At 37.8% G+C, this 25,441-nt stretch overlaps 2 protein-coding genes across 2 annotated transcripts; one reads left to right on the top strand and one right to left on the bottom strand.

Moving 5' to 3' along the window:
• Window positions 1-292: 292 nt before the first annotated feature.
• On the top strand, window positions 293-3,487 carry barhl1a (BarH-like homeobox 1a; the record flags this gene model as incomplete). Its single annotated transcript, XM_081365105.1, has 3 exons — window positions 293-689; window positions 1,542-1,764; window positions 3,208-3,487. The coding sequence occupies 3 exons, from the start codon at window positions 293-295 to the stop codon at window positions 3,485-3,487; spliced, it is 900 nt and encodes a 299-aa protein (XP_081221231.1).
• A 697-nt stretch (window positions 3,488-4,184) lies between these two features.
• Window positions 4,185-23,823, bottom strand: ddx31 (DEAD (Asp-Glu-Ala-Asp) box polypeptide 31). The gene is made up of 20 exons (XM_081365872.1): window positions 23,371-23,823; window positions 22,928-23,244; window positions 22,766-22,841; window positions 22,621-22,664; window positions 22,469-22,539; window positions 22,140-22,204; window positions 21,702-21,746; window positions 21,526-21,567; window positions 21,369-21,433; window positions 20,680-20,799; window positions 20,307-20,413; window positions 19,732-19,946; window positions 18,680-18,865; window positions 16,994-17,053; window positions 15,960-16,010; window positions 15,607-15,746; window positions 15,054-15,138; window positions 14,433-14,544; window positions 13,241-13,436; window positions 4,185-5,501 (listed from the first exon to the last, which is right to left on the bottom strand). The coding sequence occupies exons 1-20, from the start codon at window positions 23,470-23,472 to the stop codon at window positions 5,360-5,362; spliced, it is 2,241 nt and encodes a 746-aa protein (XP_081221998.1). The 5' UTR covers window positions 23,473-23,823; the 3' UTR covers window positions 4,185-5,359.
• Between the last annotated feature and the right edge of the window lie 1,618 nt (window positions 23,824-25,441).

Below are 25,441 nucleotides of genomic sequence, written 5' to 3'. Positions count from 1 at the left end.
ACCTGTGCACTTCACGGATTCGCTTTGGAGGGACTGTACGAGAGCAATTTCAACAAAACTGAGCTGCGATCAAAGACAGAAGGAGGATCTGGTAAAAATCACTCATTAACACTGGACCTTTTTTTCTGGGACAGTATCAAAAGGAGTTTGGAAGTCTTTTTTCTTTTTCTTTTTTTCCCCCTCAGAATTATGATCTGATTTTGCCGTTTTGAATCTGAAATTTTTCTCAGCTGCATCACCAAAACAAGTGTCTGAAAGGACAAATGCACATTTGATATTAATTAGACTCGCAATGGAGGTATCAAACGGGTCGAGCTTTGGGATCGAGTCTATTCTTTCTCGCAGACCTAGCAGTCCGTGTATGTCCAAAGGGGACTGCGGGTCTCCAGCGGAGTTGAGCCCGCGGTCGGACCTGGACAGCGGCTGCTCGTCGCCTCCCTCCCCGAGACGGACCTCAGTAGAGGACGCAGTGCAAAGACACGCTCGCGCTCTCGGACTGGACTCTCCTTTACAAATATCCCAGCAGCCGAGAACAGTCACGTCCTCTTTCTTGATCAGAGACATACTAGCGGACTGCAAACCTCTGGCAGCCTGTGCTCCTTATTCCAGCACTGGACAGTTAGCACAAGATGCTGAAGACTGTATGGACAAACTTCACAGCAATTCGTCCTCGGACAGTGAATACAGGGGTGAGAGACACTCTAAGCTTGTTTTTTTATAAACACATCTCGCAAAGAAATATTGAAGCTAAATATATAGGCTACTTATAATAGAAACAATTACATTTTTGTTTTAACATTTTATATTCTAATTCTGTTCAAATAATTGTGCGCTTTTACATTTCTAAGAAATCAGGTAAAACATAAGTCATATATAGCTAAATTATTGTTTAGAATCAAGATCTAAAATAAGAAAGAGGTTTTTCTATAAAAAAAATAGCCTACGAATAAATAGTCAGCATTGCTTACACCCGTAAAGAAAAATATATCAAATTTAGATTTTTATGATCATATTTTCGATTTTGTTTCACTTTGTTCCTCTAACGCAGTTCGATGTAATTAATTGTCAAGGTAAGGTATTTAAATGAGAAATAATCTCTGTTTTGGAGGTCACTTTAGTCCAAATTTCTAATGGTTTCAAAACCAAACTGGTGATACAGATACAATCGAGAGGATCTGTGTGCTCTGATTAGCAATAAAGTTGTTTCATGAAATAATTTTGGATTTGGCCATCTGATGATAAAATGTGTATCGGCGTCTCATGATAGGCTATCAATCCGCATTTGAGAGAGTCCCAAGTTCACATTGCAGCTCGATTAAGCTGCTTTTTAAATTAATTGAATGCAACATTACAACAATATAGGCCTAATTTTATCAAAAAAAAAAAAAAAAAAGTTTTAGTGCTGTTGAAACGTCTGTCTAAACCACAGACATTTAAAATAATTAAACATGTGGAATTGAAGAAATGGAGAAAGGCAGTAAAACAAACAAAACAAGTGTTCCTGTCAAAATGGCAAATGTTGATGGTGTATTTGTTTTCAGTGAAAGACGAGGCTGATCGCGAAATCTCCAGCAGTAGAGACAGCCCCAGCTCCAGGCTGAAGAAGCCTCGTAAAGCCCGCACTGCGTTCACTGATCACCAGCTGGCGCAGCTCGAGCGCAGCTTCGAGCGTCAGAAGTATCTGAGCGTGCAGGACAGGATGGAGCTGGCAGCATCTCTCAACCTCACTGACACACAGGTCAAAACATGGTACCAGAACCGCAGGTGAATACAAACATCTTGAGAAACATCGTAGCCTATTTCATTTTTTACAGTCAATGATATGAGTCATAATGTGGACTGAAACATTTTAAAAGGAAGGCTATTAAATATTGGCCTAAAACTTTTATATATAATATATATATATATAAAAAAAAAAAAACACGAAAGGTTTTATATTTTGGAATATTATTTAGGCTATATCAATATTATACTGTAAAAGAATTGTTTGTTGCGGTTGCTGTCATGCTGTCAGATTAAACCACAACGGGGAAAAAGTTGTGCACAACTACAACCTCGCACACCATGAGTCCAACACATTTAGTTATAAATAATAAATTACTGCATCGTGTATCAATAATTTAACTTCCGAGTAGTAATTAAACAATTGCCAAAATTATGAATTATTTATCTGAAATGGCTCTTTGCTGAGTGACAATTTGACGGATGAGTGTTCAACAGGATATTACACGGATTCATCCTCGACGAACAAAACTTTCCATGAATCGGCAAATACTTGTTCACAGTTTACCAATTAACATTCAGAACACCAACTGCATTAAGGCTAATTCTTTGGAATAGCCTATTTGTAATATTTTTAATAATGATGGTTTAAGAAATTTTGGTACACTTTATTTTAAGGTGTCCGTCACTGTAAAAAAATATTTTCATGATTTGTTATCACGACTTTTTATCTTTTGTTAAATCAACTTTACCAAATGTGGTTCATATTTTGAGTTTCTATTTATTAAACCAATCTCCTTTGTTGTATTAACTCAACATTTTAATTTCAATGGACTCAAAATTTTAAAGCAACCAGGTCAATTTTTAAGTTAAACCAACAATTGTTTAGAAATAATAATTAACTAGCTACATGTTATTACTAAGGTTAGGGTTTGATTTAGGGTTAGTTGCGTGTAATTATGCATAATTTATAGTTATTACTACAGTAGGCTAACTACATGTAACAAGGACACTGTAAATAAAGTGTTACCGACATTTTGTATTGGGCTACTATTGCTGTATTAGCAACTTATGGCTACTAAAGATGCCTATTAAATATATACCTGCACCTTCATTTGTAAACATTTTCAAATCACCAACTTTTCTTATGGTACTTTGCATGACCTAAACAAAACGTTCGTTTTCATAATGTCAATTAATGTGAAAAAGACCTAAAATACAGGCACCTAAAGGCTTTGTTTTATGGTTTTAGTGTCACATGACAAAATGGCTTCCTGCATGTTAGTTAGGCTACTCCACACTTTGGTCTGGCTTACATGTTTTTCCAAAAAAATATTTTATTATTATTATTATTGTTGTGCTAAACTACGAGAACAATTCATTTTCTCCCCAATAATTTCAGCCATTTAGTGAGAATATTTTAAGAAAACACGAACACTATAATAATGTAAATCAATGAGGCCTATGTTTGTTTGTTTCAAACAGAACGAAGTGGAAACGGCAGACAGCGGTTGGGCTGGAGCTGCTCGCGGAAGCAGGGAATTACTCAGCTCTACAGAGAATGTTCCCTTCACCCTATTTCTACCCACAAAGTTTGGTCTCTAACCTCGACCCGGGACCAGGGCTGTACCTCTACAGAGGGCCGTCCGTGCCTCCACCACCGGTTCAGCGGCCTCTGGTCCCGAGGATCCTCCTGCACGGTCTTCAGGGCGCCGGAGATCCAGCGTCTCTCTCTGGAGTGATACCGAGACACACGTCGCGATGAACTGATCCAACCTGACAGCAGCTCCAACCTCAGGAACGACAGAAGGGTTGCGCTTGGACAATAGCTACCCGTGTAACTCAAAATAGAAACGCGCAATAATAGACTTTCCAAATGACTCTGACCAAAAGGCGAATGCTAACTATTTATTAAACTTAAACGTGCGAAATAAGTTATCAGAAAATTATTTGTTGAGGTTCCATCCTCCCCATGAACCTCGTGACTGTTTTCTGATATGAACTCGCTTTTCCCCTAAGAAATGGCGTGGTTTATTTGCACAAAATTATGACGCAAACTAACCAAAATAAACATCATAAAATAATTGTAGTCAACTTCAGTGGAACCATAGGCAATACTGAAAAACTGTGGATTTTTTTTTTATTATTCTGCCTAATGTTAAAAATGCATTTTACGAACAAAAATAATAAAACTAAAATGACTGATTAACAAATGTTGTATAACCGAAATGTAATTTGTCACCGATTATTGTGATGGTGGTTGTATTGCTGTGCGGCTGTTTTACAAAAAAAAAAGAAAAAAGTTTCCTCAATGAAAGTCACAGATCAGCGCAAAACATGGCTCTGCAACCTGTTTAGACACTTAAACTGTTTTTGTGGAAATAGTGTTGTGGTTATGGGTACTTTTCAACCCCAGTTCAACAGACGCCAAAATACTTTTCTAAATAAAAGACTGTGAATTTGTCACATATGACGGGAGTAATTTATTCTTCGATATCCTCTTGGTAAAGCAATTATCGTACATATTTTTTTGTGTATATATGATGCATAAAGTGGGCTTTAAAAATGAGCAAATATGTTTATACACAGGAAAAAGTGCATTAGAGCTGCAACGGAACACAACACCCGAAAGCACGTGAACGCAATAAAAATGTCCTGTTTCCTGGACTCATTGCGAAACGCGAATACCACTTTCTCACAACAATCTGCATTTACATCAACATTTATGTTTTTAATTAACACAACCATACAAACTACTACCAATGGAAACCTTTTGTGAGCCCTCTTCAGGCGCTTCGTAAAGAGCAGTTCACCCACACCGAAACGAGAGTAACTGGGTAAGTGGTTTGTTGTGTGGGTTTAATTGACCAATCATAATAGGCGTTTCATTATTACAGACCAATCAATTTTTTTTTTTTTTTTTTACAATAGGCCTTTACCGTAATAAAGCGACCGTGTAACGTAATATTCCAGTCAAATTTCTTTTAGGGCTTGCAGTGAAGACTCGGCCAAAAGACAGCAGCTGGTGACCGGGCGAGACAGACTCAACGCTTGGACAGCTGGTCAGCGTAAGCCTCCATACATATCCAGCCCTATTTACCTGACCAAGCCGAAATTCAAGCCAAGGAAACAAGCTAAAAAGCTTTTAACAAAGACTATTTTTGCGCGGTGTTCTCGTAACATTGTGTAGACAACATGAAAAAGGCATGATTCTGAAAAGACATTGGATTCAATTCAATGTCGAACCCAAAATTAAATAACAAACACGCATCAAATACAACAAATTTTGATGTAAAAATCCGTCTGTTTTACAACATTTTTATAAAACAGCTTAAGTTGGTGTACATCACATTGCTCAAATAGTCATATTTATGGCACTAATAAAATTCACTGAGCATTGAAACATCCCAGATGCATTTCACTCCAATAGGCGTATTTTACCATCTGCATCAAAGCTTCTGCACGGAGCAGGTTTTCAGACTGCTGCTGACCAGTCGCGCTTTGTTCCAGGTAAAAATGTCACCGTGTAAAAACACCTGTGAGTTCAACCATGAGAATCCACCTGCCACGAAGCCTCCGACCTCAGCACTTTTCGGCCGGAAAGAGCATCTCGGATCTCGCTCCTATATCTTCCACCTCATGCAGATTCCTCTTCCTCTGCTTGACCTTTCTTCTTTTTCCTCTTCTTCATAGACTTGGATTCTCCCTCTATCCCACTGAGATACTCTGAGCGCATTAGGTTTGACACCCGCTCCTTTGATGTGAGTTTCTTGGGAGGCCTGAAAAACATTGAAATGAAGAGCTACTATCACTCTTATTAAAAAGCCTTTCCTCTCAAAATCAAAACAAAAAGAAACTAACAACAGCTCACGATGAACAGGAAGCGTGTGAATCGCTCTAAACATTTCAAAAGCATTCTGAAGCACAGAATCTGAGATTCATCCTGTAAAGAGTGGAGGAGGTAGATAAGAATCTGGCTGAACAAATTTCCCACTGTCGTCAATAAAAGGCTCGTAGACAGCAGCGGGGGCCTGATGTAAAACTAGTGACTGTTTATCTAATCAATAACTCTGGAGAATGAAGCGGCGCTTTGCCCCCATGGGGCTGCTTAAGGATCCAATACACACACACACACCTACCTCATGGTGACACAGGACACACTCTACCCCCAGGGCTTAGAGCAGCTATGAGACAGCAGTTATTGTTCTTTTGGTCCCTGAGCGCTCTACAGGGACCCCTACAGGCGATAAGCAGGATGTATGCAGACATACACAATGGTGTATATTATATATAGAAAGTCACTATTCAGTATTAACTTACAGAAAGACGTGTCATAAATATATGCCTCAGCAGCAGTGCTCCATCAGCTAGGTGTAACAGTTAAAATCAGACACCCAACAAAGTTCTCAGAAACAAAGAACGTATAGAGGGAGATCTGCAAGCAGGCCGAGTGAAATAAACAAAAGCGCCTGGCCACAAAATGAACTGTGGCGAGCAGGACGAGGCCGAGGGCCGTGGGAGAACGGCGCGAGGCCGGTGGCGTGATTACTGATGAGCGACACCTGCGCGACGCACCGGTCTCGGATCTCTCACGGACGAGCGGAAGCATAAAGGAGGAGCGACGACAGTGAAGGAGGAGAGAGGAACAGGCCTGGATTTGTGTTTTTGTTTTATTATGCGTGGCAGCAGTCGTCTGTGAGGGACTTTTATTACAAATACAATGATATGTCCATAATAACTAACACCCTCAAAACTATTCTCAGCCAGACTAAGATGGACCAAATAACAACAAAAAGACAATCCTGTGGGACGTCCAGATCTAGACACAGGGTTCCCATTCATTCTGACCAATGAGTCTCTATGATTTGCCCATGACTTTATCAGCCATTTATTATCATCTCTATTTTATAGATATTTTCTACTTTTGTATTTACTAATTGTAAGTTTAGCCCCCCCAAAAAAGCACATATATGCACTACTGTTCAAAAGTTCAGGGCCAGTAAGAATTTTAATTTTTTTTTTCAACAAGGATGCTTTAAATTGATCAAAAGAGACAGCAAAGACTATAAATCATGTTAATTCAAGGAGCACAACCGCTTTCATCATTGACAAGAAATGTTTCTTGAGCAGCAAATCATTATATTAGAATGATTTCTGAAGGATCATGTGACACTGAAGACTGGAGTAATGATACTGAAAATTCAGCTTTGCCATCACAGGAATATATTACATTTTAAAAGTCATTAAAATGATTATTTTGACTGTTTTATATCAAATAATGATATAAGCCTTGGTGAGATGCACCATATTATATAAAATATATGAGCAAATAAAATATATTAACTAGAACAAAAAATAGAATTAAACCCTCAGAAGAATTGATGCGTGTGTATTTTTGGTTGCCTGTAATGGCCTCTCTTCTGTGTACCAGAGGTCTTTGTTGTTCAGTCATGGGTCCATAAGTGTGTGTGTGTGTTTATATTGGTGTGATCTGCTCATTAGAGAAATCTTGCCTGGACATGGACAGTGTATACCACAGCCAGCTGTAATGAAGTCTCTCCTGACAGGACGGCTAGACTCGACTGAGACCGTAAGGCACAGCGCAGCGCAGCACAACACAGCAATGTCACACACACGCACACAATTAGGCTGGGAATGGTAAATGTTAATAGGGCCAAAGCACTGACCAGTTAAGTTGCATCGACATAGTGCAGCATGAATATTCTATATGGAGTGATGACTGGTTAACATAGACGTCAGCTGTCAGCTATGACGGCTGATAAGTTCATTACGGGTGTTGTCTGTTGTCTGGGCAGTGGAGAGAGAGTGTGAGATGCGTTTGGGCTGCTCTGGGGGCAGCTCCTGTGGGACTGACCTATTGTCCCGCTCCATGGGCTTCATTCACAGGTCCTGCTGCAGGTCACCCTGCCAATTACTAGTGGTTAGACACAAGCTTCTCCCTATAGTGTCTGAGCCAGCATGTGGCACAAGTCAAAACTCAGCACTACCATAAAGAAGTGCACAAATGTACAAATGAAGCCATAAAACGACTTCATATAAAATTGCGAAATTACAAAATGGATGAAATAAGCAGGGCTTAATTGAGGGAGCAACTGACACCTAATCAATTATTTTTATTTTTTTTGACAAATTAAAGAATCGCTTGATAAAGACGTTTTTTTATGTTTTTAACAATCACTGCTGTTTATTGTGATTACAGGGCGTTTTAGTTTATAGACCATAACGATTCAAGTTAATTAAACTAGGTAGTTTTTGTAGCTGATTGAATATAAATTTGTGCCATGCTTGGACCTCATACATTAAACAATAACCAATAATATATATATTTTTTTAAATAATATTTAAGTACATACTTATAAACCATATTTCCCATTGTTTATACACTATAAACCACATTTAAATTTATAAATGTTGAATAATAATAAAAAAAAATTTATCATTATTATTATTATTCATCAGTATCAATTCTAATTATTACAAATAAACAAACAAGCAAGCAAAAACTATTTTAACATTCAGATTTACTTGTATAAATGAAATAAAGGTATTTTATTATTATTGGTTATTGGGAGCGAGTATGTATACTTATTTTACACACTGTCAATGTGTCATACGAACAACCTGTCAATAACCTGGCTTATATAAGTCTGAAAATTCTAAAGTAAAAGTACATCACAGAAAGAGTTGCTAGTTTTTTTTTTTTTAAATTGAACATACCTGATAAATGACTGGTGGTTCAATGAGGGAGCCAGCTGTGAAATCAGTAACGGCTCTGAATGATTCACTGACACTGATGGAGTGAGTCTGTCTTCAAACGGCCCACGAGTGGAGCAAGCGAGTTTGGAGCCATTTTGTGAATTTTATATAATTTCTTCATGATTCGGACATTGCAACTCACGCTGACAGCCTAAAACAATAGCCTAAAGCCCTGAAAGAATTTTTACCCTAATAGTTTTACATGCTGAGAATGTTCACAGTGCCCTTCCGCAACGGAATAAGTTATTTTGTAAAGAACGACTATTGGGACTCTGTTTTCCACTGAAATAAAAGGACGCTACTCAATTAAATTTAATGTGTCACTAACCTTTGAGTTAAGCAACTTTAACATCAGTTTTACCAAACTGTACCTGACACCCTCTTCACAGCACAGAGACGGCACGCAGGGGCTTTTGAGCCTTTATCTCAAAGGCACACCGAAGAACAGAAGGTGGGATGAAAGACAGGGAAGTAAAATACAGCGGAATACACTGACAATAACAGAAATTTTCAAATGACAGTTTTGGTCTGACAAGAGAACTGTGATCATTGCATGCGCGGGTCAGCTATGAAACATGCTATACCCTAAAGGAGAGGCCTGTATGTGAATATTCATTATTTAAAGTCCCCCTGTGGTAAAAATCAAGTTTTTAATGTTGTTTATATGTCTATATGGTGTTTTTAATATGCTTTAAGACAAACCATGTACAAATTCATAAGTTCTTTGAGCTGGTGTGGGAGGGTGAGGCAGGGCTAATTTGCATATTCATAAAACCTCGTACACTAAATGAGGCAAGAGTTACATTCCAGCTATAAGGCATGAAGAATTTTTTTCCAGTAAAAAACGTTTAAATATGTAATTTTGGAGATCAAAGAGGAGTTTTAAGGGATACAATTATTGACTACAGGGGGACTTTAAACATACACAAATGCACACAGATATAGATAGAGCTATGTGACAGTAATGACATTCAAGTTTGGCTCTAACTCAGTTTAATTAAGTGTCCTGCAGAGAATCTGACACATACACGCTCGAGGGCTAGTCCGGACATGGCCTTTGCTAACCAGACCCCAAGCTTGCAGCACCACATTCAATCCTATGGGAAATGACCACTAATAACCCTGCAGTGTCAAGCACTAGCCAAACCTCATAATAATGCCTAACAACCATACTGTGATGTACTGGCCATATCATCGGTACTTAGTCCTCACCTCACCATAATCCTCACCATCACATTCACAAATTACACCTACTTACACCAAAGACTGCTATCAGATTAAAGGGATATTTCACCGCTGGAAAGATGAATGTGTATTTAAATTGGGTCATTTATGTAGTAGAAATGTGAAATCATTTTAGAAGTTGGTGCCTTCTAGACTGAGAAAAGCCAGAAAATGTATTTTTGTCTCATGTGGATGAAAGACAACAACTCCCAGAATGCACTTGCTTCGCTGCCCTACGAGGACACTCCCAAGCCACGCCTACCGGTTACAGAGGGCAGTATCGGAAGAAATGATACAACTAGGCTACTAGTTGACTCGAAACTGAAAAGACGCCGTTTTATCGTGAGATCCCACCCCCTATGGGCGGGCTGAAAACATGCGGAACTAGCTACTATTACTGGCTGTAGTCTCTAGCCAGAAAAAGCCTCCGATGACGCAAAATGACGATTTTTGCGTCATCTGAGGGTTTTTTTTCTAGACACACAATACAGAAGTCTCAGAGGGACATGAGGGAGGGAAGCACGGTCATTCGAAAATACTACCGGGTTCATCAATAATAATACGCTCTTGTGTTTGTCAACTGTCTTGTCCCTCTGTTGTCTGTCTGTCACCTTGTGGTGTCTTATATGTTACATGTTACACTCTGTACGTGGTGCTTTAATCCCCCCTCCCCTTATGTACCCAGGGTCTCACTAAACTGGGTGAATGGTTACGCACTGTATATAAATCTATTGTCTGTATTGTAACATATTGTGTATATATTTTGCTTTATTAAAAAATAAAGTTGTCCTCCGAAGAGGGGGGGTGGCGGCGGGCCAAAAAATAAAAATAACAAAACTACCGGCTTTCTACTGATACAAAGCTTAATGCGAATCGGTGAAGTATCCATTTAAGTAAATCAGACCTGAATATAATATGCACTGAAACCAACAAAAACAGCTCTTTATAAAGGATGTGATATTCAATATGTTTTGGGAATAACACTGCAAGGGCATCAAAGCATAAAGGAAATCGAGGGAAAACGAGAAGGGGCTAGTATCTAAGGTGAAAGGTAAAACGTACAGCTGGTAAAGGCAGGACTTGACTAGTCCTCTTTGACCCTGAAGAGCTCTGCTACAGTGAAAGACTTGCAGCTGCCAAGAGAGAGAGTGTGTGTGAGAGAGCTGTGGGCTTTTCTCCAGCACAGCCGTGCTGGCAATTTTCAGAGCAGCCTTTACAGGACACTTACAGTAAAACATCATCCTAAAAAATGTCTCAAAGGCATTTCTCTTCTCTTTTCTTTAAGAAGTGACACTAGATAAGTGGGTGAATGTTATAGCCAAAAAGGATATTGGTGGTTTCACATGGGCTGTGTTTTGCTTAACACAAGCTTTATAGTCTTGCAAAAAAAAAAAAAAAAGTCTAAAGTACTGGTACTTCGAAGCCTTGTCGATATAAAAAAAAAAAAAAAAAAAAAAAAAAATTCCAACAATTCCCATTCACTCTCTACAGCATAAACAGTACCATGTCTACAAACTCAACTGAGTTTTGCAGTGGCTGTGTTTTGAGTTCTCATTTTGATTTGAGAGAAGCAGATCAAGCATTTGTTTCTTTGTTGTTTATTCATTTAAAAGGAACGTGGCGAGCAGGACGAGGCCGAGGGCCGTGAGAGAACGGCGCGATGCCAGTGGCATGATTGATAATGCGCAACGCACTGGTCTCGTATCTCTCACGGAGGACCGGAAGCATAGAGGAGCGACAACAGTGAAGATCGAGAGAGGAAAAGGCTTGGACTTGTGTTTTGTTTGTTTTATTATATGTGACAGCAGTCGTCCGTTACCCTGGAAATCCAGAGTTCTCGCGAGAGCAAAATTTTAATTTGCTCAGTGAGTCACTCTGGCATTGAGTAATGATGCTCATTAACTATGCCCTTGTATCCGAGCTGCACCAATCACATCGGGTTATCTGATATAGGCCGACCAGAGGCGAGCTAAACAGATGACGACAGCGCTGCAACGTCGAAGTTATAAGTAAACATTGCAAGATGGCTATGGATGACCACCAGTTGTTTTGCTTTGGCCGCTACAATTAACGAGTTAGACTTTGCTTTTTATCTAAAAGACGAACAGAAGACGACGCTCGAATCATTCTTTTGCAAGAAGGACGTTTTTGCTGTTTTGCCGACCGGATACGGCAAGAGTCTAATCTACCAGTTAGCTCCGCTGGTAGCTAAGCGTATGGGGCTCTGGATATGTCACCACGTGTATTGTTGTGATTGGTCGTAGTGTTATCCAATTGCGTGCAGTGAGATTTTCAAATGCATGCTTGGTGCCGCCCCTCGAGTTGGGCGATTTTCATTACTCAATGCCAGACCCTTAATCTTTCGGATTTTCCAGGCAAGTCGCCCGTGAGGGGCTGCTGTCTTTTACTTTCGTTTAGTTGTGTTTTTTTATTTATTCAAGTTGTTGAATGTTTGCCGGTTCCCCCTGCCTCCTTCTCACCACATCTAACCTCGTTACATGGACATTACTTGGAAAAAGTTTACCTAATACTTAGACTACATGCCATTGCTTTAATTCAATGTTGTTAGTACTTAATAGATGCATTTAGCTTTCGTGACAGTCATAAGTTAAATAATGAGCTATATTCCCAATTCTATATATAATTATGCACTTTTGGCCTAAAACAGGATACACTAATGTTTGAAAAGTTTGAGGTCAGCAAGATTTTTTTTTCATGGTTTTTTTTGTAATCATGTTCACCAAGGCTGCATTAATGTGATCAAAAATACAGCTTAAAATAGTAATATATATATATATATATATATATAAAAAAAAACTATTACAATTAAAAATTTAAAATATTTGTTTTCTAGTTTAATAACTTTTAAAATGTAATTTATTCCTGTGATGGCAAAGCTGAATTTTCAGCATCATTACTCCAGTCTTCAGTGTCACACGATCCTTCAGAAATCATTCTAATATGATGATTTGGTGCTCAGGAAACAGTTATTATTATCAATGTTGAAAACAGTTGAACTGCTTCATGTTTTTGTAGAAACCGTGATAAAAAATTTTTTCTCCCAGGATTCTTTGATGAACAAAGTAAAAAAAAAACAGCATGCATTTAAAAAACAAATCTGTTGTAACATTAAATGTGTATTTACTGTAACTTTTGATCAATGTAATGCATCCTTGGTAAAAGTATTAATTTTGATAAGTATATCTTTTTGTACTGAGCCCTAACTTTCGAACTGTAGTGTACATGAGATTTGAGTTAAACAAAACACCTCCCTTTAATTTATAATCCATGTAAATGTATAAGTGAAATAAAACAGTGAAAACAATGAAGAGCTCACAAATATGAAATATTATGTGGGAAAAATATGAAAATGTTACGGAAGCCACAGAGGAAAATGCACCATCAAACAGAACACTGCTAAATTTATCTAAAAGAAGAACTAGATCATATTACGGGGCACCGCAAACTGTTTGACAGATTCATAAATTACTGTCCAATTTCTAAAACCTTGCAGTACCTCTTTGCTTTGTCTTTGCCCTTCTTGGAGTCTTTGCTGTTGTTAGGATTAGTGGTTATGGAGCTGCCCAGGCCCTGGGGTGCGTCCCTCAGGCCAAAGCTCTTAGCGGCGTGGCCCAGGTGCAGGTTGCGGATGTGGAAGACGTGTTTCAGACTGGAGGGGTATGTGGTGTATGCTCTTAGGAAAGACTGCAGTGCTACAGGACAAATAAAAAAGGGGCATTTAGAGCACAGGTAGCAGACATTTCCAAGCACTTAAATTGTTTTACTTGCAATAAAGGATTCATTTTAACACCAATTTAGACCCTGTGTACACCTGGTATTAAGATAAGTTTTGGTCGATCGGATCATAAGTGGATGATGCTAAACACAGGTGTAAACGAGGTCTATAACTTTTTGAGCTTGTCCACTTTTGACCACTTCCACAGGCAGTCGAAAACGCATTTGATCAGATTGTGTAAACACTCTCATAGTGTAAACGCTCATGTGGTCGAAACAGAAACAAAAGACCACCTACTCTCCCCTCCTACTGACCTAATGCGTAAACATTATGGGAAGTGCTCTAGCCACACAGGATTTAAACTTTGTCAGCTGAAGACCCAAGTTTGGTTTGAAGACGAAAAATGTATCAAGCACAATGTTATCTCACCATTCCTGATTTCTAACACACACTCACCGCGTTCGGCGTGGTCTTGTGGCTGTCAGAGCAGAAACTAAAGCTGCTGATCTTGTATGTTTTTCGGTAGTGTCTCCGGTTGCAATCATATGTAAATTCCATGAGCTTATTTCGTCCAGGGAAAAGAAACACCATACATAGTAACTTGTGATCCGATCGACCAAAACGCATCTTAAAACCAGGTGTAAACAGGGCCTTAAGGCTAATGATATTCCTTAATTATAATGAATTATTAATTACATTATTATTTTTTTTAAATTTGTTCATAAATAAAACATTTTATTTAATATTTTATTGTTGTTGTATTATTAAAACATTTAATTGTTTATTTTATTAAATACAAATCACAATTGCATTAAAGGAAAATTATAAATGAATAATTATGATACAGAGGTTAATCATTGTCAAAAATGTTACATTTCTTCTAGGTAATGAAATGTAGCTGGGCTGCAAAGCTGTAGAACAAAATATCAGTTTAACACAGTAACCCTGCATGATAATTAGTTTTTCATCTTACCGCTCTTCGCTGTTTGCAGAGACTCATTATTGGCATGAACATAATTCTCAAAGTCAGTCTGTAAAACGGTGGCTCTCTCTCGCACCTCCTGCTCAAAAGCAGCGGCTGATCTCTGCAGTCATGTACAAAGAGGCACACATCAAAGATAAACAACAGAAATCAGTGAAAAATAAATAAAAAAATCACATTTTATTACATTAAAAGTCAATAAAAAAACAAGAGCAACATAAACGTGTTTGGTTATACACACTAATGACATCGCCCCTCCCCATCAATGACCTTTGACCCTCAAATGAGGCTGCTAACAAGGGGGGTGGCATGGGTGAGGATTACAACCAGCTGATTGGTGCTGGGAGGGAAAAGGACATTAAATCAGGATTAGGACTGACTGAGCGCTGGCAGAAACATTCGCTCATTGTTGTCAGAAGGCTCTCATTGTCGAGAGAGGGGTAAAAAAGAGATAAAGAGAAAGCCATTCTTCTCCCACAGCTGTTCTCTAGACATGCATTTTCAACAACATGTGATCTTCAACCAAGTTAAGAAAGTAATACTAGTTTTGCAGTCAACATTGACTCTTTGGGTCAGGATCACTGTTTTTAAGGTTTAGATGTCAGAAGTTACCTTACTGTCCCATTTCCCTCTGCCTTTGAAGCGCTCGTCCTTTATCAAAGTGGCCAAGATGTCCACCATCTTCATCTCTGACAAACTGAGGGAGAGAGAAGCCAAAAGGTTTAGATGCATATTATAACAGAAAATATGTATCAATGGGGGGAAAGAATTGCACCAACATATTCCAGACTATGAGTTTCCTGGTTTAGATTGTTCAACTTAACATATTGAGCTTTGCTAATGCTACCAAACTCCTTCCGCTCATCCTTTAGTACTGTAAACTGTAACGTGAGCCAAATATGATAGTGCTTGTGCCAGCAGAACAGATTCATTCTGCTCTCATGCAGAGAGACTGAGAGTGTGTTTTCTCTTCACACTGGCTTCCAGTGCCGAGATCAGCATAGAGTCATCAGTCCAGCTCTTGACTGTTATATTGTGGGCTTTGGAACAGAGACAAGACCATGTTTGACCATCTTTAATCACAATAACAGTCCCCTACTGCTGTGTCGGAGTTCATCGAAAATGATCAGTAAATCTGATATGGATGAGATGCCAGTCAGCACACCTGATGTTGTGATTGGCCAGCACATCCACAAAAGCCGTCTCAGAGGGGGTGAGGAAGAGCAGGCTGCTGCCCTGGGCTCCAATTCGTGCCGTCCGGCCCACGCGATGAACATACTCCGCAGCGGAAATGGGAGGGTTGTACTGCAAAAAAAAAAATATATTCATTTAAAAAAAATGAAGAACTGGAAATCTGAATCAAGTTCAATTCTAGTAATGTTTGTTTGTTTTTAACCCCATGCCAGCTTCTGTGGCTATTTTCATGGTGAGAAATTCTAGTAACAAAACTGGCTAAATTGTTTGTTGTACACTGGTGATTATGCAAATGACGAGATTTTACATATGGAGAAATCTAACCTGTATAATCCACGTAACCTGAGGCAGATCCAATCCACGTGCAGCCACATCCTAGGGGGAAAGTAAGCAACAAAAACACATTTAGATATTAATCTAATTAAGCATTAACTCAAAGCATCTTGTTAGTCTACAAAAAACTCAATAGGGAAATGTGGAACCAGTGTTATTAACTAAACTATTGAATAAAAATCACTTAATTGAGTTAAAAACAGTTAAAAAAGTTAAAAGTTAAAAAACAAATATTAGATGAAAAAGTTTGGTGTTCATTTCAAGAGTTTGAAACACCTTGCCAAAGCAAACTTTCTGCAAAAGTTCGCTCCGGCTGGTAAACACCTTCAAACTACCATTGGTCTGTGGTGATTATATAGTACAGTAGGTAGGTGCGCTCTGGGGCTCTGCCATCTTTGATGTGGTAATCTTATCCGGTTCATTTCTTCTGTTCAGCCCGTCGTAGTAAAGACATGAACACACTGGAGAGCAGCTTTATAGTAAAAGTAACTGAAGAAGTAATTTGAACTGAAAGAGACACCTCATTTGAACATTTCTCAATCTTATCTCCATCACTCAACCTCAACTAGCCTAAACCCTAAGTTGGGGTGTCTGGAGTCTGTAGCTCTAGAGCTGATACAGATGGAGCCAACACAATGCCATGCCAGGCTGTCAGCAAGAATAGAAGCAGTCATTTACTTCAGGAGCCCTTCTGCAAAGTGACAAGATGGAGGAAAAGGAGGTGGACGGAGGGAGATGCACACACCTGCACCTAAAACCTTTGTATATCAAATAACTGATTATATCTACATTATATCAATGCATCAATGAGGGATACATGTGGGATTGCTGATGTCACAAAGAAAGAAGGGCAGTTAGATGTGTGGAGGGGATAATAATAATAATAATAATAATAATAATAATAAGTATTCCTAGAAACTGTGCAGGTTGGCCCTCAAGTATGCACACATCTGGTTGGGAATCACTGCTTTAGATTACAGTCAATGTCAGCTACCATACAAATGGCATGAAACTAAATTACTTACTGTACACAGTAGAACTCCAGTTTTACACTGAGAGAACTCCTGGAACATCTCAGTGCGCTCCTGAAGGGAGAGAAACAGGCAAGTTAAAAAAAAAGTGCATAAAGAGAAACACTTGAGCTTAATTTGTTGTATGAAACATTATCACAGCAAAATAATTATCTGCACTTGTATCAGCACAAAAGATGTGGTGAAAACACATATAAGAGCCCAACTTAAAATGGGACGTCCGACAGACCCGCTCTCTTTTTCAGCATGGAGCACAATCTGTTGTGTGCTGGAACAGCTGCCCGTCTCCTGCGGTTCGTCTCATCGGAGGAGACGTCCAGAGCTCAGCCTGTGCTGTCCCATTACCAAACCCATCCATAACACTCTACAGCCCAGCACCACATCCAGACCTGCTCTCCCATACATCTGACCAAGAGACTCCTGAGTCCCCTGCCCTACCAGTGCCATATGGGCGACCTACGGCAGCTCCATTTGTGTGGGGGTGAGGGTGCAGGCTGGACAGTGGCAGGATGCAGTTCCCCTGACACTGCCACAGGGCACCGACCGTGGCTGTTGCCTGAACGCCAGCTGGCAGAGTGCCAACAGACCCCACTATTCAACCAGACCATGATGGTTTAACCCAGTGTCATATGCTGCTAGTGCTTCTAGATGCTTTTAAGAGACATTGTCATTTAAAAGAAAAAGAAAGTAAAATCTGAATATTTAATTGCTAACTGAATAACAAAACTGAGGCAATATACTGTCCAAGCAAGATAGACATACTAGCCTTCAATGTATAAAAATGCAAAATAATTTGTTTTGTATTTAAACATAAAATATAGAACTATGTTTGGAGGTCAATGCCATTCCAGAATGACCAAGACTCTTCCAGTTGTTCTTGATTCATGGATGATTTAAAAAATATATTCTTAAAGTGATTGCACTCACAAAAAACTATTTCTACCCAATAACATATTTTAGAGCTTTGCATAACTAGAAACATGTATATTCATTATAAAAATGTACATTCATTTAAGATTTTTTTACTTTGCAAGCTTAAATATCACACTTTTATAAATATCACAAAATTCACTGATATTTTTTAGATTTTCATGACCGTGGGGACCCTGATATATTCACAGAAAACTAAAAATACTTTCTACTGATATACATTAAAGAGAATATATCATGAAAAATAGTATCTACACTACCGTTCAAAATTTCTATTTCAAATAAATGCTGTTCCTTTAAACTTTCTACTCGTCAAAGAATCCTGATAAAAGATGTAGATTTCCACAAAAATATTAAGCAGCACAACTGTTTTCAGCATTATTAATAATAAGAAGAAATGTTTCTTGATCAGCCAATCAGCATATCAGAATGATTTCTGAAGAACAGTGAAGAAATTTTAAAAATAACTGAAATGGAAGAACAGAAATTATGTAGTGGCCAAAAATACATTAAATCAGAACCAATTTAAAGGTGTTCAGAGGTGTTCATCATTTCAAATGCAAAGCGGTTAGTCACTTAAAATAACCAATTATTTACATATATAAAGTCAAGAGTTAAAGACACAGCAGCAAAAAACGACAGTATAACTGTAAGTGTCCTATGCGGGAGTTAATGGTCTAATACACTTGTGTGAGAATTAGCCTCTTTAAAACCCATAGATCCTTTCTGGATCGGCACATAATTTCTCACCTCCTGTCTCATGTTGCCGTGGAGCCTGTAGAAGTTGAGGTCTGAGGTACGTTTGGTTGATGTGGTTTTGGGTTTGGTTGATTGGTTGTTGGGATTCTCACAGAGGACTGCAGTGAAGAGTGTGAGCAGGAACTCTACAGCCTCACAGCTGGATATGAAAACGATCAGCTTCTGTCGCTGCTCAAACTATGTACAAAAACACAGCAACATACACAAGTCCAGTGTCAGCAAGGTATGCATCTAATGTGCAAAGTTACGAGCAAATGACTTTCTTGGTTACTGTAAACTAGCAGTAATAGCATAGTTGGTTATCAGTCAAAATAGCTGAGAATTAAAATACATTTTGATAATTACACAAACACTACTGTTCAAATGTCTGGGGTCAGTAAGATTAAAAAAGAAAAAAAAAAAGAATATTTTCATTGAGCAAAGATGCATTAAATTGATCAAAAGTGAGAGTAAAGATATTTATAATGTTAAAAGATTTGTATTTCAACTAAATGCTGTTCTTTTTAACTTTCTATTCATCAAAGAATCCTGTAAAAATTTCCAAAAATATTTTAAGCAATATCAATATTTTTTTTAATATTAATAAGAAATGATTCTTGAGCATCAAATCAGCATATTAGAATAATTTCTGAAGGATCATGTGACACTGAAAACTGGAGTATTCTGTATTTTTGATCAGATAAATGCAGATTTGTTTATCATAAGAGACTTCTTTCAAAAACATAAACAGTATTGTATATTAGTAGGTAGTATAGTTTTCTGTGTGTCTTGTCAGTATCTGAGGTAAAAGCGGAGTTACAAAAAAACAAAAGTTGCATAAATACAAAAAAAACAACAGCAATTAAAATTATACAGATGTTTTACTTAACTATATATAAAGGGATCATCTAAAACAGCTCCAGCTTTCTTCACAACTTTGGCAGATTATAAAACGTTTGAATGATTCACATTAGTCAAACTGAAATGACACGAGGTGATCTACAGCATAACACACAATACCACTGAGTGTTAATAACTGGGTTGTAACATATGGTGTGCTCTACCTTGCATTTGGTCAGAATAAAGGCAGCCAAACAGACCAGGTGGAGTTTGCTGGGCACCACCACCACATGCTGCTGCAGTCTCTCAGGAACCGCGTAACTGTCTGACAAAGCCTGAGGGGCTGCCTGGGGACACGCTTCAACTGTCTCCCCACTCCCCTCTGACACATGGATACTCACAGGCTCCTTCATACTGATACTGGCTAATCGGGACAGCCCTGGAAATGCAGAGAACAGGGTCAAAGTATGTCCATAGATAGTCTTTTGTGATCAAAAATGTTGTAAGAGTAAGGCGTTTTTGTGACGTAGTGCTGCTTAAAACTGAAGGGTGCTATAACAGGCTCAAAAACGTTCAGTTTTCATTGGGATAAAGAGCCTGTTTTATCACGCCGAGCAGAGACAGACTGGACTTGAGAGACAACAACTCCTGTCAGCGCATCCCAGTCTGCTTCCACTAGAGTAAAGTAAGAATGGTACCTCCCACAGTCTAAAGTGAGCGCTTACGCCACTGACTCACTTTACAGCCAGACACACTCTCTCATTATGTGACAGTGACAGTGAGCGGACGCTGAGCTTACCCTCGGTGAGTGTGGCCGAAAGCAGCACATTCTGTCTGGGAAGTCCAGTGGCGTTCAGAGCATTCAGAATCAGAGTCAGATCTTTCTCAAAGCCCAAATCCAGAGTCCTTCAGTACAGAACACATATAATGGTAAAATCCACATCACACTGGTACACCTGCAAAATAGGCTGCAAGAACTAATCGATAAAATTAGGGCTGCATGAAAATGAAAACCGAAATCGAAAATGTATAGCCAACTATACAAATAAAGTATAGTCCAACAAAGCTATTACTATCAGAGCATGTAAGCACAGCGTAGCGGGGAGCGGACCAGTTAACTTTTTTTAAAGCACATAATGTCATTCTCGGTTCAAATCAGCAAACACACTGACCTGTCGGCTTCATCCAGAATGAGCCAGCGCACAGCACTGAAAGCTATACTAAGAGTGTTCTTGATGTGGTCCACCAGTCGGCCTGGGGTCGAGATCAGAACATTAATGCCCTTCCTCAGTCTGAAGTCAAGACAAAAACAGACAAGCACAGACTGAAGTGACATTGCAGAATGAAATACACACTACCGTTCAAAAGTTTGGTTTTCTAATTTAATATATTTAAAAATGTAATTTATTCATTTAAGAATCATGTGACACTGAAGACTGGAGTAATGGCAAAGCTGAAATTTCAGCATCATTACTCCAGTCTTCACATGATCCTTCAGAAATCATTCTAATATGATTTGCTGCTCAAGAAAAATGTATTATCAATGTTGAAAACAGTTGTGCTTCTGTGATACATTTGTTTTCATGATTCTTTTATGAACATAATCTTCATAAGAACAGCTTTTATGACAAATATAAATATTTTGTAACATTATAAATGGTTTTGCAGTCACTTTTGATCAATTCACTGAATATTTGCTGAATAAAAGTATTAATTTCTTTTTTTTTTTAAATCATACTAACTTTTGAACAGAAGTGTATTTGTAGCAAAGTTGAAATCTATTGAAAATGCATTCATAATAATGATATAATGAACTCTCGAAAACAATGCATTTCGTGTGTGTTTGTGGGTTTTTTTTAACCTGGCTTTTTCTGCTTTCCTTTTTTCTCCCCCCATCAGAACTCCTGGCACGATCCAGGTGAAAGGCTGAAAGGAATAAGTACATTGAGTGAAGATTGATTTGATTTACGTCAACTCAATTATGTCAATACAGCATATTAATTTAGCACAATTCTCACTTTTAGAAGCTTCTGAAACATCTGAAAGCTCTGCAGGGCAAGCTGAGGGACAACCAGAGATAGATTCATGTTGGAAGAAAAAAAAAATTATATATAACAAGAAGAAATATATATATGTGTTCATCCACAAGATAAATCAGAAAATGTTGGTGGTTTTGTATTAATTAAAACAATACCTCTCTGGTTGGAACAATCACAACAGCTAAAGGCCCATCTGATCTCTGAAAAAGTACATTAAGTTCATTTATAATATAAAAGTTGTTGTACATGACTACAAATACATTATTAACGATGCATTATCTATTTTATTGGTAACATGTTCAGTCTGACTTAAAACTAATTTTGCCAATTTATTTGAATGTATATTGTGTACTTTAACATTCATGTATTTCTAGTATTGTACGTTATGATGTGTGTAATGTACAATGTTGAATGTATGACTGCTAATGACCCCAATTTCTCCACACAAGATCAATAAATGACATGTATTTTTCAAAATAAACTAATGTATTAATTATAGCCAACTATATTAAAACATAAATTAAGAATGATTATGTGATCAGTCAGTAAAGTCCTGAAGTTGAGTGTGCTGTTTTAGACATTCGTTGACTCGCCTTCACTTTAGGTTGCATCGCTTGTAAGAACTGAACCACTGGAATTCCATATGCCAATGTTTTTCCTGTACAAGGCATATAAATAATCATTTTCTGTTTTTTTTCTTCTTCTTACTCTGTATCATCTAACTTAAACACTTTTGTGATTACTATTTTTTACAGCGCCAAGAAATAACACAACTGTCGAGTTAGTACTGCATGTGGGATTGTTGTAAATGGCATGAATCATTCAACAATACATTTATGACCTTCTTGGTGTATTTATTATATTTAACTTAGTCATTTTAATATAAAAAAACTCATTAACACAAAGAGGCCAGAAATCCCACCTGATCCAGTCTGTGAGCGCACTACTGCATCTTTACCAGATATCAGCACTGGTATGGTTTGTTTCTGGACACTAGACACACAGATGAAAATTAGAAAAATGACAAGAGACAGAGGAGGAGGACAATACAACGATGAGATGAAGCCTCAGTACCTCGTCATACTGGTCACATTCAACACCTTATGGAGCGTTGCCACCTGTGAAATTGTTTAGATGAGAAGAAGAATGTATAAGACTAAAGATAGGATAAGCATTTCAGTTGAGACATTTGTTAAGAGATATTGAGGTTTGTTCTTACCAGATGAGGATGAAGATTTAGTTCTTCAAATGTGTTGCTGGTGAAGACTTTCTCCTTTACTAGATTTACAGCAGGACTGAAATGAGAAAAAAATGGAATGGAAAGGTCAGTTTTGAGAAAGACCTGAGTCCATTCACACAAGCTCAAATGTGTTGCATCTACCTGAGGACATCAGGGATCTCTGGGTTGTTTCTGAAGAGAGACGATGTCTTGATAAATGGTCTGCCATGGTCTCCATGCTCTTCGGGAGCTTTCTTTGGAAATGTTTTCACCTTTGACGGCGACTTTGCTGCAGTGATTTCACTCTGGTCTCCGTTCTCCTCTGTGTCTCTATTATTACTCCTCCGAGAGGGGCTTTTGGGGGTTTGCAGCTTTTGCTTATGGGTGTGCTGTTGACCAGTTTGATTAATCTTCCTCTGTTTGGAGGCGCTGCTCTCTTGGGGCTCAAAGACAGCCTTCCTCTTTGATTGTAGCTTTTTCTGTAACATCAATACAGACAGTACAGCACTTCACAATCAGGCTGAAAAGAAACGTGTGTGTAAAGCGGAGTAACGTTACATCAGTGTGTGATGAAAATGAAAACAGAAGGTGCAGGACTGACTCACCTGTGCCCATTTCTCTGCTGATGTCAGATGACTTCGGTCTGTCTTTTTGTGAAACGTTACGGGATCAGAGGAGATGTTGAGCATTAGCATGTCCTCAGCCATGTCAGTAAGCAGGAGGCTTTTTAACTAAGATGTGGCGTAGTACCTAAATAACTATTCTAAACTCTCACAGATACCCGACTAATTACAAAATGCTAAATGGCGTATTATCCTTCGTTTGAATAGCAGAGATGTCAGTTCCAAGCTAAATGCGAGTGAAGTTAACTTGTTAACAGTAAAAAACAGAACATAAACAGTTGTACGTCTACAGAGTAAAGTTTCACACGTGTTTTCACCCGTTCACTTCAACGTGAGGATATTTCCGGGTAGTGACGTTACCAAAATAAAAGTCCCGCTGCATTACGCAGGTTAAAGTAATGGTTTTCAACTAGTTGACTTCATGTTGACTTGCCCATCACAATATTTGATGCCTTTCATATGATATAATATTTCGTATGGTAGCTGCTGGTTTTCAAACGTTTTTATTAATATAAATGGTCAATATATTAAATAATTAACCACAAGAGCTGTTGTCTTAAACTAAAATTTTGTTAAATTTGTTTTGACTAATAAAAATATCAGAAAACCTTTTTTTTTAAATAAAGTTTTTTTAGGAACAATTCATTAATATATATATATATATATATATATATATATATATATATATATATATATATATATATATATATATATATATATATATATATATATATATATATATATATATACTGTTTATACATTGTGTATTTTAGCATTTTAATTCATATAGCTTAATTTAAATCCTGAGGACTCCTATTTGAAACCACTGTTTAAAATATTATAAGACACACCTCCCATCTTAAACCTCTACCATAATTAAGCTTATTAATATTCTCGTATTGTTTTCTCTTTTCTCTGCTTTTCTTCATAGTTACTTTCTTCTATTACTGTAGCTTACTTTTAATTAATACAGAGTGTTAGGAAAATACTTGCCTGTTTCCTGTTAAAACTCCCATTTTGATTTTAATGAATTGTGACCCTGGACCACAAAACCAGTCACAAGGGTCAATTTCTTAAAATTGAGATTAACACATCATCTGAAATCTGAATAAATAAGCTTTTCATTGATGTATGGTTTGTTAGGATAGAATATTTGGTCGAGATACAACTATGTGAAAATCTGGAATCTGAGGGTGCAAAGAAAATGTGAAAATTGAAAAAAAAAATCACCTTTAAAGTTGTCCATTTCTGTTCACGATTTTGCTGCATCCACTCACAAAAAAATATTTTTTTATATATTTACAGTAGGAAATTTACAAAATATATTCATAGAATATGATCTTTACTTAATATCCTAATGATTTTTGGCATAAAAGAAAAATTGATAATTTTACCCATACAATGTATCGTTGGCTGTTGCCACAAATATACCCGTGCGACTTATGACTGGTTTTGTGATCCAGGGACACAGTTGTGAACTATGTGCTATTTGCATAAATTTTACAATGTAAATATGTGCTGTTAAGTGTGTTTTATCTGCACATTATGTAAAGCTAAAATGTGAATCTTTCTAGCAATCATGACATTTTTTCTACATAACGCTTCCCATCCAACAATTACAAAATAACAAAACCTTTGTTAAAAATCAGTCTTTGTTTAGAGTATAAAAAGATTAGGGTGCTACAGAACCAGAGAGAGCTCAGGGAATACTTTCTCATTTAGACGCATTTCATTTTTGTAGCCTCCTCTCCCTTTAGATATACACTGGCCCTCTGTTTACATATTCAGAGGAGATGCATATTCTGGACCTCATCTGCTATAATTAAGTCAGTGTCTGCCTGTCATAGCATACTATCTGAGGGGAATTTGAAAATCAGCCTGTTAACATGTTTCACTAACCAGTGTACTTAACTCCTTTCCTCCCTGTGGGAAACATCAAGTGACCTCAAAGAAAGGAAGAGAGAAGGAGAGGGAATTTAATAATCAAAGCAGCATCGACTGGTTTCTTGAGCATGAGACCACTGAAGTGGGACTAATACTGCCCACCACAAAG

Source organism: Scardinius erythrophthalmus, assembly GCF_964197995.2.
Source record: "Scardinius erythrophthalmus genome assembly, chromosome: 5".
Classification (NCBI taxonomy): domain Eukaryota; kingdom Metazoa; phylum Chordata; class Actinopteri; order Cypriniformes; family Leuciscidae; genus Scardinius; species Scardinius erythrophthalmus.
The sequence above is the reverse complement of the archived record's forward strand: the minus strand, read 5'-3'. Positions and strand labels throughout refer to the sequence as shown.

Coding starts and splice junctions, on each gene's coding strand:
- ddx31 (XM_081365872.1), bottom strand. CDS start 23,472: ATGGCTGAGGACATGCTAATGCTCAACATCTCCTCTGATCCCGTAACG. Junction 22,540..22,620: donor AATGTGACCAGTATGACGAG/GTACTGAGGCTT, acceptor CTGTGTGTCTAG/TGTCCAGAAACAAACCATAC. Junction 20,414..20,679: donor ATTCTGGATGAAGCCGACAG/GTCAGTGTGTTT, acceptor TCTGTACTGAAG/GACTCTGGATTTGGGCTTTG.